An 18779-nucleotide genomic window follows, 5' to 3' on the forward strand; every position below is an offset into this window, starting at 1 on the left:
TTGCTTGTCTATTTTTTGAGTCAATCTGTAGGACTGAACACCTTTAGGGTTCTTCTGTTTTCTAAATCCTCAAACTCATTCCCTTTTCTCAAGTAATAGGGATTCATTTTTCTTTCATTTAACAAATATTTTATCTGATAGTTACACAATCGTTTCCTTAGAATATCCCCCAGGCATCAGCCAGGTTCTGGAGGAACTTTACAAATTATCTGGTAGAGACATATTCTAGTTGCAGCTTCCTAACTGACCCACCCATTCTCCCCGCTCTGTGAACTGATTCTAGGGACAGGGGCTTCCCTTTCAGGGCCCTAGTTCTGGCTCACAAGTGTTAGTTTTCTTCATCACTCTTCACTGGAAAGTCGTGAAAAGAAACTGACGTCAGTACGCCGGGGTGGTGCCTATATACGACCCGCAACGTCTCATCCGGAGACCACAACACCAGCGATGCACGTGGAGTCGACCGACGCAACCTGATGGTGTGCAGCAGTACTGCTCGAAGACAAATCTCTGGATCCAGACTGATGCCTGGTGGAAATCCTAAGCTACAGAATCTGCATCTCTACCAGATAATTTGTTACTGGAGGTAAGTAACTTGTTCTTTTAAGCCCTAATTTTACTTTTTGAGAGACTGACCCTATAATGACTCCTTCTTTGCAACTACATTGACAACCCCAGCTACTTAGACCAAGGAAAACATTCATCAGTGTAGGATTTGTGGTTGGGGCTTCAAGAATGGCCTCCCAGAATTATTTGTACTCCTCCGTACCACTGGATAGACTGTATTTTAATTACTGATTGTTGCACCAGGTGATCACTTTTCACAAATCATGTAACATTTTTATAAGAATTTTCTTGTTTCGTTTTTGGATGTACAATATACCCATTCCTTAATAATGCATACTACATGGTGTGTGAGTTTTTGTTTTTTTTTGCACTGTTATTAAATAAATTCAGGGCAATTGTAAAGGTTCCTTTTTCATAAAATTCTTCTTATATAACCTTCTTGATCAATTGATATTACCTCACTGGGACACTGTTGTTTCATATACCTATGGCCTTGGTTCCATAGCGTTTTAAATAGCAAATTTGTTTCTTTACAATATGGCTGCACCCCTGGTGGCAGCCTTCTTATAGTCTCCTAAGTAAAAGAAGGTCAGTATGTATTGTCTGTGCTGCTCAACAACTCCACCCATAATGCAGCTATATTGTTCCACTGAATGAAGGACTAGACTGTCAACCCATGCTAAACTCTAATTCTACTCTCGCACATAACATTGCTGGGTAACAAAACGATTTGGTCACCCACATTAAATACTCCTAAAATGTGTTTATAACTGACAAAGAAAGGACCAGCTGGTATAACTGTTATAGCAGTTCTTCTATTAATACCATGGCTTGAGGGAAACATGTTAAGAAATATGAACTTCGCTAGTGATGCAGCCAGTTAACCAGAACCTGGAAGCAAGTCTTGTTATAAAGGAGAAAAACATTTGTATTTGAATGGCAGCTCTGTATAAATATTCAGAATCATTTTTGTCGAGTTTACCATGAAAAATGTCCAGAATATTGAACACCTGTTCTTGAAATGGCCACAGGTAATGTATTTTCACCCATCTGCGTGTGAGAGTATAAAGTATGTGATGATTTTGTTCACTCATCCTGTGACTGACAGAGGAAATTAATTATTTATTTGGGTAATCCTGTCTGCGCCCGTCCTCCCACCCCTTAGTTGCCCTAAGGGTAGACTACTCCAGAAAACAACATCTGTCCCTCTGCTACCGACTGGGCAATTATATCTATTTCAGGTGTGGGGTAATTACAGAGAACTTTCGTTCTTTCGGGTCTGTGGGTCTTCTTCTTTGAACTGTGGTCTGCTAAATGTAAGATCCTTGCTCAAACATTCAACCGAGATTAATCTACTACTCTCTAATAATAACCTAGATATATTTTTTATCACAGAAACGTGGACCACCCCCAACTCCACCATTGGCCTGGCTTGCCCTACGCGCTATAGCATTTTCCATAAGCCACATATTAATAGGAGGGTGGGGGAAATTAGGAAGTATCTGCTGAAACTGCTGAAATTTGGTCTCTCTAACCCTCAATTAACTTCCTGGTCCACACATTATGGTTTTCTCTCTGAAATCTGAGAAAGGATGTGTCTGTCAGGAATCCTATACTTCCGACCATCCAGTCCCACAGCACCCTGCTTACAACCTTTGAGTGAGTTTATTTCAAATGTAGCACTGACCCACTCCAATTTCCTCAAATTAGGGGACTTTATAATGTGGGCAGAGGAATTTGTCCCTTGTCCTGCTTATAGAGAACTTTGCAGCTCTTGCAGCATCTTAGGACTTCATCAGATGGTCTCCAGCCCTACTCAATTTAGTGGCCACACTTTAGATGTCATTTTCGCCTCAGAGAAGCTAATCTCCATTTTGGATACTCTTCCGCTCTGCGGGACAGACCATGCCTTGATAACCTTTCGTCTCCATGTAAGCGAATCGAGGCCTGCCAGAAAGATGAATACTACCTTGGTTACGTGCAGGACATGGCAAAAACTGGGCAGATTCTTCCAGGAGTTATCTAACCTCTCCACTTTGTTTTGCCCCAGTGACATCAGTCGCTGTAAACAATATAATTATGGAGAATTTTTTTGGGGAACTTCTTGATCCCAAAATTCTCCTGCAGTCAAGGAGAAAGCGTACCCATCCCTCCGCACTTGGTACAATTCTTGTCTCAAACAATTAAAAGTAGCCTGTAAACAAGCTGAACGAAAAGGGCGTGGATCCTGGAAAGAAGAAGACAAACATAACTAAAATCCCTCTTACATGAGAATAAGAAAGCGATCAATGTAGCCAAAGCAGACTTCTACGCCACAGCTATTCTTAAAGCCCCCAATAATGCTAAAATGGTTTTTGACATTATGCAGGAGTTATCCAACCCAGATTGTTTGGAAAGGAATTTTACTCCATCTCAGGATCGATGCAATAACTTGCAAACATTTTCCAGGGGAAAGATAAATAACATTTTATAGGACATTAATAATTCCCTTTTCCCTACCAGTTCTCCATATCTGAAATAGTTCCAAATAGTAATTTGGTCACTGATTATTTTTCTTATGTACCAGATAACTCACAAAAAATAACCAGCTCCCCAAAGATCCCCTAAATGCACTGTGGAGAAATTTGAGGCCATCTCTGCTGACTGCGTCCACTCACTGTCTAACTCTGTGTCTTCAGGGTCTCCCCCTGATCCCTTCCCTAATAAGTTTTGGAAAGACCTGGCAGAAGAATCTTTCCGATTACTACGCCAAATCTGTAATCAGTCTCTGGATACTGGCATAGTCCCACATACTTTGAAAAAAGCTATTGTGTCCCTTATTTTGAAATATTCTCCTTAGACCTAACTAACCCTGGCAAACATAGGCCAGTTTCTTTCCTGCCTTTCCCAATTAAATTACTGAAACGTTACATCAGTAAAATCTTATCTCACCATTTTGAACATAACACTGTGCTCGAAAAGGAACAGTTCAGCTTTAGGCCTAGACATATATCTGAATAGGCCCTCCTTATGGCTTTGGATGAGCTTCGGATGTTTGTCAATGGCTCATGAGCAACTATTTTTATCTTAATAGATCTTTCTGCTGCTTTTCTACACAGTCAACCACAATATCCTTCTAGAGAGCCTCGCCTTAGCCGGAATAAGAGGTACTGCATGGAACTGGATGCATTCCTATCCGTCAGAGCGATGCCTGGCCATCGATTTTCCTCCTTACGATCTGCCTTTGAGGATGTTAAGCATGGTGTTTCCCCCAAGGGTCGGCTCTAAGCCCCATTTTTTTCAACCTTTATATGAGACCCTTGGTGACCCTTATTAAAACCCATAACATCCATGTAGTTAATTATGCTGATGACACCCAGCTAATTCTGTCGCTGGGCAGAGACCACCAGGCAGAGACAACGGTCTTTCACAACTGCATGAAGGACATTGCTACCTGGCTGAATGCCAACTCCTTGAAATTTAACAGAGACAAAACTGACATTCTGTGCTGCACAGCTAACAAAGTCCCCTTAAGTCTTCCAACCAGTTCTGTCCTCTACCCACACTCCGTCCAATAGCCTAGGGATGATCTTTGACAACAAATTATCCCTGGGAGGTCTCATTACCAAAGTAACAGGGACTTGCATTTCGCTTCACAGAGACTTGCGAAAACTCCTTCTCATTCTACCTCCATCTGCCACAACTCTTGTTGTACATAGTGTGATCCTGAGCAGCTTGGATTATTGCAACCTGCACCTTTTAGGAGCACCTGACTTCTTGCTGCAAAGACTACATCGAGTTTAGGTTACAGCAGCCAAATTGGCTCTGGACAGATCATCCTCTTGGGAAGCACTGAAGGATCTTCACTGTCTTCCGGTCAGGCAGAGGATAGTTTTTAAAGCACTCTGTATTGTCTTCAAGGGCCTTAAGAGCTGTGGCCCAATGCTCTTCCAGAACAGGTTCCAGAAATATGCAGCAGGGAGATTTCGATGTGCTTCATCAACCAACCTAGAATTAGTCTAGACAGGGTGGACATGCCTTCCTGGTGAAGGCTGCTCAGCTCTGTAATCAGCTCCTTCCTTTCTTTAGACACTCAACTGATCTCCTACCCTTTTGGATGACTTTGAAAACTTAGCCTTTTCCCCTTTGATCCTTAATATCACTTCCTCTTTAGTGTTGCTATTGATTCCCGGTTGGTTTGATCTAGCGCCATTGTATCTTTGTAATAGTTAGCGCCAGGATACCTTTTAGGTGACAGTCGCGCTCTACAAATGTCCTACATAAATAAATAAAAAATAAATACTGCCCAAATCAATCACTGCTATTTCTTACCATTCTCAGAACACGTTGGGCATATGAATTTCTTAAAGAAAAATCATTGATTAAAATGTCAGCTGAATTAATAGAATACACAGACTGTTTTGTTTGTGTAAGAACATTTTCCAGTAATTTCAACACCTTTTCTTGGAATGGCCACTAGTAAATTCAGGAAACCTATTTTCAGTCACAAGTGTTGGAGGAAATCAACAATTTGCTCTTTCTGGTGTTTGCTTATTCCCTCACCTTCTAGACTGGACATACAAACCTATTCTCCAGCAATAGCTGTCCAGTGCAGGCTTGTATAAGGCACTGTCTGGAGTGCAGGTGCGAGTTCCTATTTTTCATTGTATTACTGACACAGGTCTGGAGGCCTTCTGAACCTATTTCGTGAAGAAAATTGATAAAGGAAACAAAGTTGGCTTGCTTGTGTGTGTATGACCATGAGATTTTTCAATTTAACTAAAGTTGTGACAGGTCGGGCACTGTATTTAAAGAGCTTTGTGTTAGGCCAGGGTTCTGCAAAGTCGGTCCTGGAGAGCCGGGTCCATGCCAGATTTTTAGCATATCCACATTTAGAAAAATGTAGAATTCTGAAACATCTTTTTTCTAAATGTGAATATGCAAATAAATCTGGCAAGTATTGGTCAATTTGGCTCAAGTGTGAACATTTTCCTGATGTAATTTATTCTGATCACACTACGTTTTGAAAATTTACAAGCTTCAATGGAAGTGAGTAATACTTCAAGGAACAAAACTATAAAACCTATCAAGTTCTTTTTTGCTTAATTGACAAACAATGAATTCAGAATTTATAATCATTTAATCCAAGCTGCAACCCTACTTCCACATGGGCTATGGGAACGGTATTCTTTATCTGCTTCTCAAAAATCTCTGTCGCACTTAAAATTGTTCCAAAAATGCGGAACATCATTAGATCTGTAGAGTTCCTAAATTTCACACATCTCCTCTTTTTATATTTATACTGGCTCGTAATGCAACAAAGATTAATTTTCAAATCCATAGTCATTGATCAGAAAACGGTCTACCAAGCATTTCCCGACTTTATGGCTGCCAAATCTAATTGTATGAGGCCCCCGTTGTTTGCGGTTTAAATGACCCATTTAATGAAAAAGTTACTGGAATAAGAACGGTAAACTTTGGCGGCTGTGCTTTTCCTGTTGCAGCAGACAAATGTTGGTATGCTCGACCTCTTGCTGTCCCTTCCACACTTGCTGTCCTTTCCACACCCTTTCTTATATAGTTTAGAATTTTTTTTTTTTCCCAGTATAATCCAGTGATTTATTGGTATTGTTTAGGTTATTTAGCTAAAAAAATACCTTGGTGTAGGTGCGCTATATAAATAATCCTAACGTAACATAACTCTTACAATTCATATGAACTGCTTGGCAGATAGGTCACTCCGATTGAGAGTACCAGTATCATTATTTACGCCTGATGTCAGAAACTATAACAGTTCCAACATCTTTACCGCTTAAAGACCAAAATTAATACCAGATATTTGATTTCAGAGTAGATTTGCCACGTAATTTTGAAGCAGTTTGGGTGCATTTAGATTATGGGTTCTAATAAAAAACTCTACATGTGGGAGTATTTCAAAAAGCATAAATAGGAAACACAAAATTGAGAGTTTACCGATATGAGGTTGAGATTCTTAGAGAAAAGATGTTTTGAGGCATTGTATTGCTTATTAGCTCTTGTTGATGGGGGCGTGGCCAAGAAGCCGAAGATGGTGCACGCCTAATCCCCTTGCTCCGGAGGGGCCGGAACTTCTTCTATTATCCTGTGCCGTCCCTGGGGGCAATTGAAATAGAAACAGGAGCGGAGACCCGCGTGGGGGATCCGAGTGCCTGTGGAGCCCTGATCGAACCCGGCCGAGCGCGTCTGTGACATGCTGCGAGCTATCGGGCCTGAGGCCTGCCTTCGCGCTGGTACCGGGGTGAGTGAGCGATCCGGAAGAAGAGCCGGGCCGGCCGCAGTCGGGGGGACGAGGCGGCCCCCCTCCTGCCCGGGAGCCCGCTGGTGAGCAGGGGGCTCCCGAAGGGCTGCTGGGGGAGCAGGCAGAGCCGCCGGAGCTGAGGAGCATTGTGCTCCCGAGGCAGCTAAGGACGTCGGCGGCCCGGGCTGCAGGCGGCCCCTCTGCCCCCTTCCTCCCGAATTGAAGGCAGTAAATCGGAGGCGATTGGGGCGAGAACGTGTGCTGCCCCGGGCCCCGTGGCGAGGCTGGGGGCCCAGCCGCCGAGGAAGCCTGTTGGGACGACAGGCCAACAAGCAGAGCCAGGTGTCTAACATAGCCTGTGGGGCCCCTAGCATGGCGGACACACACCTTGAGCGGCAACAAGAACTTGCGGTCCAGACCTGACCCTTGAGGTGCCCCCCATGGCAGAGGGGAGTATTGGGGGCCTCGGCTGCATGAGACGGTGGGCTGGCAGAGAAAACCCCCTGGTGAGCGGCGCAGCCTGCGGTGGCCCCCTGCGTGGGCAGTGTGGTGGCCCTGGAACTGGTGTCTTTCCCGGCGGGCTCCGGGCCGGAGGACGTCTGGGGTCACCCGGCTGCCTGTGGAGAGGGGAGGATCCTGGGGTGGCCCTGACGGGTGTGCGCTCCTCGAAGAACTGAGTATCAGCGGATAACCACTGGACCGGGAGTAAGGAGCAGCGACGCGGCGCTTCGCGGTGCCTCGCTGGGGGTGGATGGCCTACCCGGCGGGGCTCGCCTGCTGAGATCAGATGGGATCGGTCTGAGATCCCCCATGCGGTGGCCTGTATGGTAGTGGTCTGTGGCGGGCGCCTTGGTTGTCTGGACCGGACTGATTTCTGAAGCGGCAGCTGCCATTGTTAGTCCAGTGATGTTCCTCCCGCCGAAGTGGAGCACGCCCTGAGCCTTTCGAAATCCAGCGTGAAAGAGCACGGGTCCCCGGTACTATTGGGATCCTACCTGTGAGCCCCTGTGGGCCTTGAATTGGGCTGGGGACGGAAGCCCTAGGTGGAGGAACCCCTGAACTGGCACCCTGGACTCTGATTCGTCCCCTGAGGGAGCGATCACAAGTGCATCCAATGTCCCCTAAGAACCGCCACAAGACCAGAGTCATGGATAGTACAGCAACCCCGGGCACAAAGGGGGGGACATGCAGGACCAACCGCAGATCAAAGTACAGGATACCTATACTAGGCGCAATCGAAGACACTAAGTTGACACTGCAACATGACATCAATCAGGTCACGGTCGAACTGGGCCTCCTGAGGGCTGACCACCACAAATTATCGGACAGAGTCAAAAAGACAGAAACCACACTGGCTGAAATCACACCAAAACAAAAAGACCTGCAGGCCGAAATGACGCACCTCAGGGACAGAGTGACACGCCTAGAGCAAAGAGCAGAGGACGCAGAGGGGAGAAGCCGGCGGAATAACGTGCGAGTGGTGGGTCTCCCGGAGGGGGCAGAGGGATCGAATATGGTGGAATTCCTTGAAAAATGGCTGAGCACAGTAGTGGCGCCGGGTCGCCTGACCCCCTTCTACACCCTGGAAAGAGCACATTGTGTACCCTCGAGACCCCTGGCACCGGGCAGGCCCCCCGGGTGGTGATCGCAAGATTACTACACTTACAGAGACAGGGACATCTTGTTGCAAAGGGCACGAGAATAGGGCCTATTTAAGGTTGCAAATGGTGAAGTCACACTGTTCCCGGATTTCACATTAGAGGTGCAGAGTAAGCGTGCCTCATACATGGCAGTCAAAAGGACTCTAAGGGATGAAGGTATCCAATACTCGTTGCTGTATCCGGCTAGACTGAAAGTAATACTAGACGGTAAAACAACATTTCTTCAATCCCCTGAGGAAGCATGGGAGTGGTTGGAAGCCCGTGGGGTCCAGACTGAGTGGCACGGGAGGGAGAACGTGCCGGCCCCCCCAGGGGTCGACGTGCCCGAAGCCACCCCCGCTTGGCGCCATCCCGGAACCAAAAAGAGAGTGGTAGGAGAGTGGCACTGGAGGCACCAGCCCGTATGAGTGGAGAGGGGTCCCCCCCGGAGTGCTCTGGAGGAGAATCGGATGAGACCGTGATGTCATCGGGGGGGGCTCAGGCGGCTCGGCGCGGGCCGCAAGAGTGACCCCACGGACCGCAGACGACCTTTGATGGCCAAAGGCTGACCGGACAACCCCGGGGCAAGGTGAAACTGTTGTACTAGAGGCCCCTCTGTGCAGGGCCACCCCCCTACTGGAATCTCGCCCGTACAGGCGGACGGGCGAGAACTGCAACTAAAAGTTGATACAAGCTGCACTGTTGCACAGGTTTTTTGGGCAGCCTACTGTTCGAGAGGTGCCCTGGGGAGGGAGAGTTGGGATAGGCAGTTACAAGTTAAGATGGCAATGGGTGGAGAATGTTTGGAACATAGCAGAATCCCACCAGTGAGCAGGGAGAAGCCAATGGTAAGGGTAGTAAAGGGTAGCCAATATAAATCTAAAACACCAACATGACAGAATACAATTTCTTAACATGGAACGTTAGGGTGATGGGGTCACCGACCAAACAACACAAAATACTGACTTACTTAAAAAGGAGGAATATACAGATGGCAATGCTACAGGAGACCCACCTGGCGGCTGGTGAACCTGAGAGGCTGAGACGCAGATGGAGGGGGCGGGTGTTCGTAACAGAGTACTCGGCATACGCAAGGAGAGTAATGATCTGGGTCCGGGCAGGGGTCCCCCTCGAGATAGAAGCTTCCAACATAGACCGTGAGGGGAGGTTTGTGATTCTGGAGGGAAGATTGTACGCTACACTGATTGTCCTATGCTGCATGTATGCCCCCAATGAAGACCAGATCCCCTTTTTGACGCGAATGTCGAGCCACCTCACCCGCCAGAGGAGAGGGGAGCTTTTAGTTGAAGGTGACTTCAATAGTATATTAGACGTAGATTTGGATAGGTCCACTCCGCCGCTACAAGGTGCAGTGACAAGCAAGATAGCCAGGAAGCTTGGTGAATGGTTGAACTCTTGGGGGCTGGTGGATATCTGGCGGGAACAACACTTGCACGACAAGGACTACTTATACTACTCGGGCCTTCACCGGCTCCATACCAGAATCGACAGGGTGGTGTGCACAGCAGATCTTGCACGGGGAATGGCCCACTCAGAATATCTGGGCCGTACACTGTCCGACCACAACCCCCTACTAGTAACATGGAAGGCGACAGAGGTTAGGCCCCCATCCCGGCTTCGAGACTGGCCCCTGCGGCACTTGAGGACCCAGCATTTAGAGATGCCTTGAGACAGCACCTGACTGACCATATTCAATCTAATAGTGGATCCACCACTTCTAGATCAACGGAATGGGAAGCCCTCAAAGTGGTGACAAGAGGTTTTTGTCTGGGACAATCGGCTGGAGTACGATGCACACTTGAAAGGGAACTGACTAAGCTAGAGAAGAAAATCCATGAGGGGGAACTGAGACAGGGGGCGGACACACAAGTAAACGAGGAATATAACCAGGCAAGGAAAGACCACTCCCAGATCGAAGAACAACTCAGATGCCACAACACACAAAAATATTTTGCCTCCTTACAGTCTGAAGAGGGTAGGTCTGGGAAAATGCTAGCCTGGTTAGTAAGGCCGGGTGCGGAGGCCGAGCCCATTACAAATGTGTTGGATAAGGAAGGGATATGCAGAAGTAGGCCAGGCCCCGTAAATGACGTATTCAAGGAATATTGTACCTATCTATATGGGAAACCAGCTGAAATCAGTACGGAGGTCTTTGATAATTACCTACAACAGATACCTCTAATGAGCCTGACGACCGAAGACAGGGATAGACTGGGGGGCCCAGTGACGTTGGTGGAGGTTAGCGAAGCTATAGCGCAATTAGCCCCTGGGAAGACCCCGGGAACAGATGGCCTCCCCATGGACTTTTACAAAAAATTCGAGAAACAACTGACCCCCCAGCTAGTAGAGATGTATACGGAAGCGCTACAAAATGGGATGATGCCGAGCACCATGAGAGAGGCGCTGGTGATCCCGCTCCCTAAGTCAAAATCCAGGCAGCCCTCGGTGACCGACTTCTGCCCCTTGTCAATGCTGAACAGTGATTTTAAAATACTAAGTAAGATCATGGCCAACCGTTTGCTTAACCACGTACCAACTCTTGTACATGAGGATCAGAATGGTTTAGTTCCGAATCGTAGCACCTCCTTGAACCTGAGGCGTCTCTTTGCGGTCCTGAATATGCCTAGTGATGCGAGGCACGCATCAGGGTGTTGCTCGCGGTGGACTTTGAGAAGGCGTTCGACTCGATCAGATGGGACTATTTGAGAGCAGTGATGCTTCGTATGGGAATGGGCGAAAGCTGGGTTAAATGGGTGGACTTACTATATGCGTCACCGCTGGCAAGAGTAAAGACAGGTAGGACGGTGTCCGACACCTACCCAATTCACAGGGGAACCAGACAAGGTTGCCCTATGTCCCCACTGTTATTCGCCCTGGCCATCGAGCCGCTGGCGTCCCAGATGCGACAAGACGGCGTAGGGATATGCAGAAGTAGGCCAGGCCCCGTAAATGACGTATTCAAGGAATATTGTACCTATCTATATGGGAAACCAGCTGAAATCAGTACGGAGGTCTTTGATAATTACCTACAACAGATACCTCTAATGAGCCTGACGACCGAAGACAGGGATAGACTGGGGGGCCCAGTGACGTTGGCGGAGGTTAGCGAAGCTATAGCGCAATTAGCCCCTGGGAAGACCCCGGGAACAGATGGCCTCCCCATGGACTTTTACAAAAAATTCGAGAAACAACTGGCCCCCCAGCTAGTAGAGATGTATACGGAAGCGCTACAAAATGGGATGATGCCGAGCACCATGAGAGAGGCGCTGGTGATCCCGCTCCCTAAGTCAAAATCCAGGCAGCCCTCGGTGACCGACTTCTGCCCCTTGTCAATGCTGAACAGTGATTTTAAAATACTAAGTAAGATCATGGCCAACCGTTTGCTTAACCACGTACCAACTCTTGTACATGAGGATCAGAATGGTTTAGTTCCGAATCGTAGCACCTCCTTGAACCTGAGGCGTCTCTTTGCGGTCCTGAATATGCCTAGTGATGCGAGGCACGCATCAGGGTGTTGCTCGCGGTGGACTTTGAGAAGGCGTTCGACTCGATCAGATGGGACTATTTGAGAGCAGTGATGCTTCGTATGGGAATGGGCGAAAGCTGGGTTAAATGGGTGGACTTACTATATGCGTCACCGCTGGCAAGAGTAAAGACAGGTAGGACGGTGTCCAACACCTACCCAATTCACAGGGGAACCAGACAAGGTTGCCCTTTGTCCCCACTGTTATTCGCCCTGGCCATCGAGCCGCTGGCGTCCCAGATGCGACAAGACGGCGTAGGTAGAGGTGTGGAATGGGGACACCAAGAACATGTCATCTCACTATAAGCTGATGATATACTTGTCTACCTTAGGGACGGGGAGAGGGATCTCCCATGGGCATTAGGAAAGCTGGAAAACTATGGGAATATGTCCGGATTACGCCTCAACCGTGGCAAAACATGCGTGTTCCCCATGTCGCTGTGCTGCAAACGCCCGACAACATGCCCTGGGGATATGATTTGGGCCCCACGAACCTTCAAGTACTTGGGTATTCAGGTGTTTCACGACAGGACAGACTTGCACGAGTGTAACCTGGGTAGAGCACTACGATCCCTGAAGTCCTCGGTTGTGTTCTGGCGTTCGCTGAAATTAACGATAATGGCCAGAATAGCATTAACTAAAATGGTCATGCTCCCTCACCTCCTATATTACTTTGCTAATTTGCCCCTCCTGATACCAGCAGCATGGTTTTGTGAACTAAACACCCTACTCAGGGAGCTTATATGGGATGATGGTCGGAGACGCACCTCGCTCTCGATACTATGCAGGCCAACCAGCCAAGGGGGCCTAGGTGCCCCAGATTTTGAAGCCTACTACCTGGCATCCCAGCTGCAATGGGGAGCCGGATGGCTTAGAGGGCTTACTGGTAAGGGTCAGCTAGATAGGTGCACCACCCAAGTAGATGAGGATATAAATCGGTTCATTGCACGAATGACAAATAGGAAGCTCACTCCCCACACGGACAGCCTGATGACAAGCGTGGCGTCGGCGTATTGGAAGAGGTGCGTGAAAAGGGTTGGAGTGGCCCCCCGTACTCTCCGGCCCTGCCCTTGGCGGTACTCGCGATTGAAGCAGGAGGGAAGAACCTGGGGGGCACGAGCCTCGGACCATGGAAGAGAGCAGGAATAGAAACGGTTGGAGACCTGTTTCATGAGGGAGTGCTGAGATCCTTCGCTGACCTTGTTGATGGTGGAGTCTCCCCGGGGCAGTTCCTTCTGTTTCGTAAACTGGTGCATACATTGAAGGTGCACTGGGTCACGGCCAGTGCAGAACCGGCCACCCACAGGGTATTGCATCGCCTATTGACATCAGGAGAGGAGACCCATCTGATCACTAAACTATATCGAGTTCAAATTGAGGATGCACTGGACTCCCTGCGGCCTGTGAGAGAGAGATGGGGGAGGATAGTTGGTAAGGAACTGTCCGATGCGGAGTGGAACAGAGTTATAGCTTATCCTCGGACGGTCACTCGCAGCACACGGCTGCGATATATACAATACATTTACTTTCACAGAACGTACCTCACCCCGCACCGACTAAAAGTAATTTATGGGGGAGATCCTAGGACATGTCCTAGATGTAAGAATGTAGGCGCAGACTTTGACCACATGGTATGGAACTGCCCGGAGATCCAGCTGGGGTGGGTCGAGGTGATGTCTGACCTATCGAGATTCTTCAACATGAACCTGACTCCGACCCCTGACGTAGGTTTACTGGGCCTTGGGGCTGGTTTGCCACAGGGGAGGGTGGAGGTCCGCTTCCTGGATCTGGCCCTGGTCCTGTACAGGAGACAGATTGCGAGGGGCTGGAAGGCGCAGGTTCGTCCCCCCCCGGGTTAAGTGGAGACAAGGAGTTACAACATGGGCCAGAGCCGAGCTGCAGGTTCTGAAGAGCGAGGAGGGGACGGGACTGCGCCGCCACCCTATTGCACAAGAATGGGAAGTAGCAGTGACAAGCTGGGACAATATGGCGAGAGAAGTGGGGACAGACACGGACACACCAACAGAAGTGGAAACTGGGTAAACAATAGGAGGGGAGGGACGTTACCACACCCACTAGGACGTGACTAGGGTGGACAATGATGAGACCGGGATTGAATAAGGGGCGGGATCAATAGTGGTAGGGCCCTGGACATTGAGTAATAGACAGGTTGGACGCGGGAGACACCCCACCCACCTGAAATCAGACAAAGTTTATGAATACTGACACCACATACATTGAAAAAACCATGATGTGGCCTACCCCTGCGTAAGCAATTACCACCCCTTACAATGCCATCATGTTCAAAGTTTTTAGTTTAATTATTGTTTGATACAAGTTAAATTTGTTGTATAATACCAAGAATAATACGGCGTCATAGCGCCCAGCTAATGGAACAGCCCGAACGAGAAGAATCAACACACATGTTCTGTTCCTACATAAGTTTAAATTATATGCTTATTGAACAATGAAGTAAAACAACCAAACAATGTAGACAGTAGTGATATTAACACTGTTACGTATTAACAAGATGCAAACGCGATGGCGCTGTAACGAAGACACTGTCTGTAAAACAACAAAATGTTAATAAAAATAAATTTTAAAAAAATATATATTAGCCCTTGTTGATGTACATAAATGGCTGATAACAGACTGGGCACAAGAAATATTAATAGTAAATGACAGAGAGGGCAGGTTTTCATATACTTGAGGTGTAACTGTTCAATCACTTATATTTTTCTGCTGAAAACATTGCTACATAACCCACTCCATGCAAATGCATCCACATTGCATGTTGGAGTGTCTTTTAATGGCTGAGGTTGGCTTAGATTCTAAGAACAGCTTTTCCTTGTCTAGTGTTAACTTCTGCATTCTCTATAAGAAAATTAGACAGATGTTCAAGTGGAAGCTGAGCATCATAAGCATCTTTATTTCAATTATGCTACCTAGCTGTATTTATGCTAAATGTTAGAAACTGGGTTACTGGTTGATTAGGATGGGACCCTGGTCAAGCAGTCATGGTAAGGCACAAGCAACCCCAAACTAACCTGTGCTCATAAAACAAGACCAAAATGAAAAAAACAACTGTGGTTATCTGGTCGCGCTGGACCTGGCCAAACTCAGAAGTTTAAGCCGAGATTAAGTTGTAGGTCCAGTTATTCTTTCCCAGGCAAGACGGCATCAGGTCAGCACAGCAAGGCAGCAGCTCCTTCAGAGTAGCATTCCAGCAAGCAGAGTAACAGTCCTTTGAGCAGCACAGCAGTCTTCTTCCTGGCAGAGTATCCATAGGTCTAGAAGTGTACTGAAGTGATGGTGTGAGGTCCCTCTGCTATACATAGTGGTGCTTTCGAAGTGTGGAGAAGCTTTTAGAGGTATACCCTTAAAGTGCACAGATACCCTGCCTTCCCTGCTGTGGCTCCAAATGAACTACAATTGGTATGCAGCCCTCTGTGGCGACAGTACACAGCCTATTTAGATGTGAGGCTGCGCTCAGCTCCTCCCTCCCATCCTGCCAGTGATGGCCCATCCAGTTACACCCAAGCTCTTATTGTGTGTGGCTGTGTGGGAGGAACACACAGAGACCAACGCCACTCAGTCATGAGACCAGAGACGGGCGACAGGCACGAAATGGCTAAGACAGGAAAATGCTAATTTTCTAAAAGTGGCATTTTCGGAACTGTAATCTTAAATCCGACTTCACCATGAGTTAGGATGTTAAATTAGGAACACAGAGACACCAAGCATGAACCAATCATTTCTTCACATTTGGAAATTACACTTATAAAATGTAATAAGGCAATTCCAATGTTATCCTAAGGAGAGGTAGGCCTTGCAGTTGTAAAACTTGAATTTAGGAGATTTTCACTACCAGGACATGTAAATCTTAAAAGTACATGTCTAGCTTTTTAAATACATTGCACCCTGCCCTCCGGGCTGTCCAGGGCTCACCCTAGGGGTAATTATATGCATTAAAAAAGAAGGTTTGAGCCTGGCAAAGGATTATTTTGCCAGGTTGAAATGGCAGGGTAAAACTGCACACACAAACAGGTGTGAGACATGTTTAAAGGGCTACTTAAGTCAGTGCCACAATCAGTGCTACAAACACATTAGTAGCATTTAATTTACAGACACTGGGCACATATGGCACCACTTTACTAGGGACTTATAAGTAAATTAAATATGCCAGTTGGGTAAAATGCAATTCTACCATGTTTTAAGGAGAGCACACATGCACTTTAGCACTGGTTTGCTGTGATAAAGTGCATAGAGCCCTAAGGCCAACAAAAACTAATTCAGCAAATATTAGGAGGAGGAAGACAAAATGTTTGGGGATCACCGTACAGAAAGAGCCAAGTCCAACACTAAACATACATACTCTTTCTTTTGAAGTAGGACTGCTTCTCACCACTGTTGTATAGTGTGTGGATTTGCTTTTACTGTACTCAGACTAGGCATTGCCCAGGTTGCATCCTAAGTTTGCAGGACTCACCAGTCTGATGTCAGGCAGGTGCAACGATGCATCTTTTGATAAAGCCTGTCAGATGATACCTATTTTGGGAAAAAACAGGATTTTAAAAATGACAGGAACTGTAATTGATGACAGATAAATGTCAGAAACTATTGCCAATGGTTTTGGAGGTTTGACTTTTAAAAGCAGCACAGCTCGACTTGCCCCGTAATCTTCAAAGAAGTACACAGCGGTGCAGCCCTTAAAGTCTCGCTCAAAAGTCAGCGATTTAGAGACTGCATTCACTAGGCTCTAACAACTTTTTTAGGGAGATACAATAAGGGTTCTTGCTTCCTCTGTAAACCATATGCTTTTTAACCCAAATAGACTCTATATGTGAGTGTAAGCGTATTTACAAATTGTCATAAGAAAATAAATTATACATTTATGAATATCTTCTTATTTCAGAGTGATTACTATGGCTGTCCTCGGAGAACCTGAAAAAAATAATGGTCTTTCAGGGCTAGCACTGGCGAAAGAATCTGGAGCACTGGACGTTCAGTACATAAAGAAAAAATGGGCACAAACATATCCTGAGGAGCCAAATCGACTGAATCTGCTCTTGCATGAAGCCTTGTAAAACACGTTTTATACCACGTTTGTTACACACTCATATATATATATATATTTATAGATATGTTTGTTTATATTTATATAAAAATGTAAAATAAAATATATATAATTGATAATTTTTTTGGGATAAGATCTCTATTTTTTATCTATTGTGGTAGAAAATAATGACACAATTTAGTTTATATAATTATATTTAAATGAAACAAAAATATAATCATTAGTAATATGTTTATGTTGAATGATGGATCTAAATTCTTTTCTGCATGACATTATCTGGCCTTGCATTTTCCTTAGGCAATTTTAGGGAATTCATGTGTATGACCATTTCAACAGTATTGTTCGAGAGGGACCTAGTTTTGTTTTTATTGCATTTCATATCGTGCAGTAAGACCATTTAGATGGTAAAGCATGCTTGAGGGCCATCTTCCTCGTTTACATTTAATGCATTAACATTAGACTAGTTGACCAGTGTTGGGATTCCTGAATAGGTTTCTGTGCGACAGAGCACGCGTTTCTCCAAGATACTTTCCAAGATTAAAGTAGAAAGGAACCGACAGAGTGAGGTTAGGGCCCACGTTTTAAGCTAGAATTGCTGCAGTTCTTCCTACCACACACTTCTGAAAGAGGGCAAATAAGACTGAATAAAAAGCTGAGAGTAGTGACAAATCTCTCACTTAACTCTGTAGCGCCAATTTTGCTTCTCCCAAAAGCCATTTCGCTAAAATATCAAACCATACGGCTCCTTTTCCAAAAGCACAGGTCTTCAGATAATGTCGTTTGGGAACAGAAACACTAGGGTCCTATATTGGGTTACCTAGCCTGATTGTTTGCCATTAATCTGTGTTGCTCTTGTCACACTGGTTTCATCCATCTTGGGTTAAAATGTTTATTGACTAGGTGCAGATGTTTTCTCCATGATGTGGTTTGTGGAGCATTTTGGAATTGGTGATATGGTGTATATTTTTTATTGATTTAGCCAATAGGCTATTTTTTCCAGTAGAATCTTTTCTGTTGTCTAAAAACCCCATATGCTGACTATGAATTTAGTACTATTTGCGACCGATCCCCTGAAATTATCACCAGGGAACTGCTTCCTGAAAAATATTTTCCTGTACAGTGTCAGTTTTAAGCAATTGGTATAACATTATCATATGAACCTCTGAGTTAAATTTTTTGTTATTCACTCAAGGCCATGTACGAATATGCAGAATTGGTTTTACTGCATCGTTTATGATTTATTTGAATTGTTTGTTGTTTGTTTTGTGGGCATTAGAAATTGATATATTCTTGCACTTTTATAAACTTTTACCCGTTTGTAAATAAATAAATATTTTTTTCTATGTTTTGTTCTTGTAGTGTCCCTTATTTGTCCAGCTGTGGATCTGATTTAAATTGGAGCAGAGCATCCAGCTAACCATTAGGAAGTCACTCAGATCTTTAACTCTCATCATAAAGTGTTTACTTTTCCAGAATACATTCAGTGACTGGTGGAAGCAATGTATTAGGAAATAGAACATTGGGAGAACATGGCGGCCAGCGGTCAGCAGCAGAGACGCTGCTAAGCTAGTCACGGCGCTGTTTGGGCCCGACGTGCAAGAGGTGGAGTAGAGGATCAGGGGCTGGGCCCCCCCTCCCTCTGGCTTACCTTCGTCGGCGGTATATGCCGCCTCGAGTTCATCCACGGGAGCGTGTCCC

The 18779-nt window shown here is 46.1% G+C and overlaps 1 protein-coding gene across 2 annotated transcripts in view; it reads left to right on the forward strand.

The window, feature by feature from the left end:
* Positions 1 to 18424, forward strand: part of DYNC2I1 (dynein 2 intermediate chain 1) — a 436420-nt gene extending 417996 nt beyond the window's left edge. For both annotated transcript variants that reach the window (XM_069211167.1, XM_069211168.1), the window contains one exon: positions 16920 to 18424. In XM_069211167.1, the coding sequence (XP_069067268.1) occupies positions 16920 to 17091 (172 nt within the window). In that variant the 3' untranslated portion in view covers positions 17092 to 18424. The remainder of the gene's footprint in view (positions 1 to 16919) is intronic.
* Positions 18425 to 18779: the final 355 nt, after the last annotated feature.

The sequence above is a fragment of the Pleurodeles waltl genome, chromosome 10, assembly GCF_031143425.1.
Source record: "Pleurodeles waltl isolate 20211129_DDA chromosome 10, aPleWal1.hap1.20221129, whole genome shotgun sequence".
Classification (NCBI taxonomy): Eukaryota; Metazoa; Chordata; class Amphibia; order Caudata; family Salamandridae; genus Pleurodeles; species Pleurodeles waltl.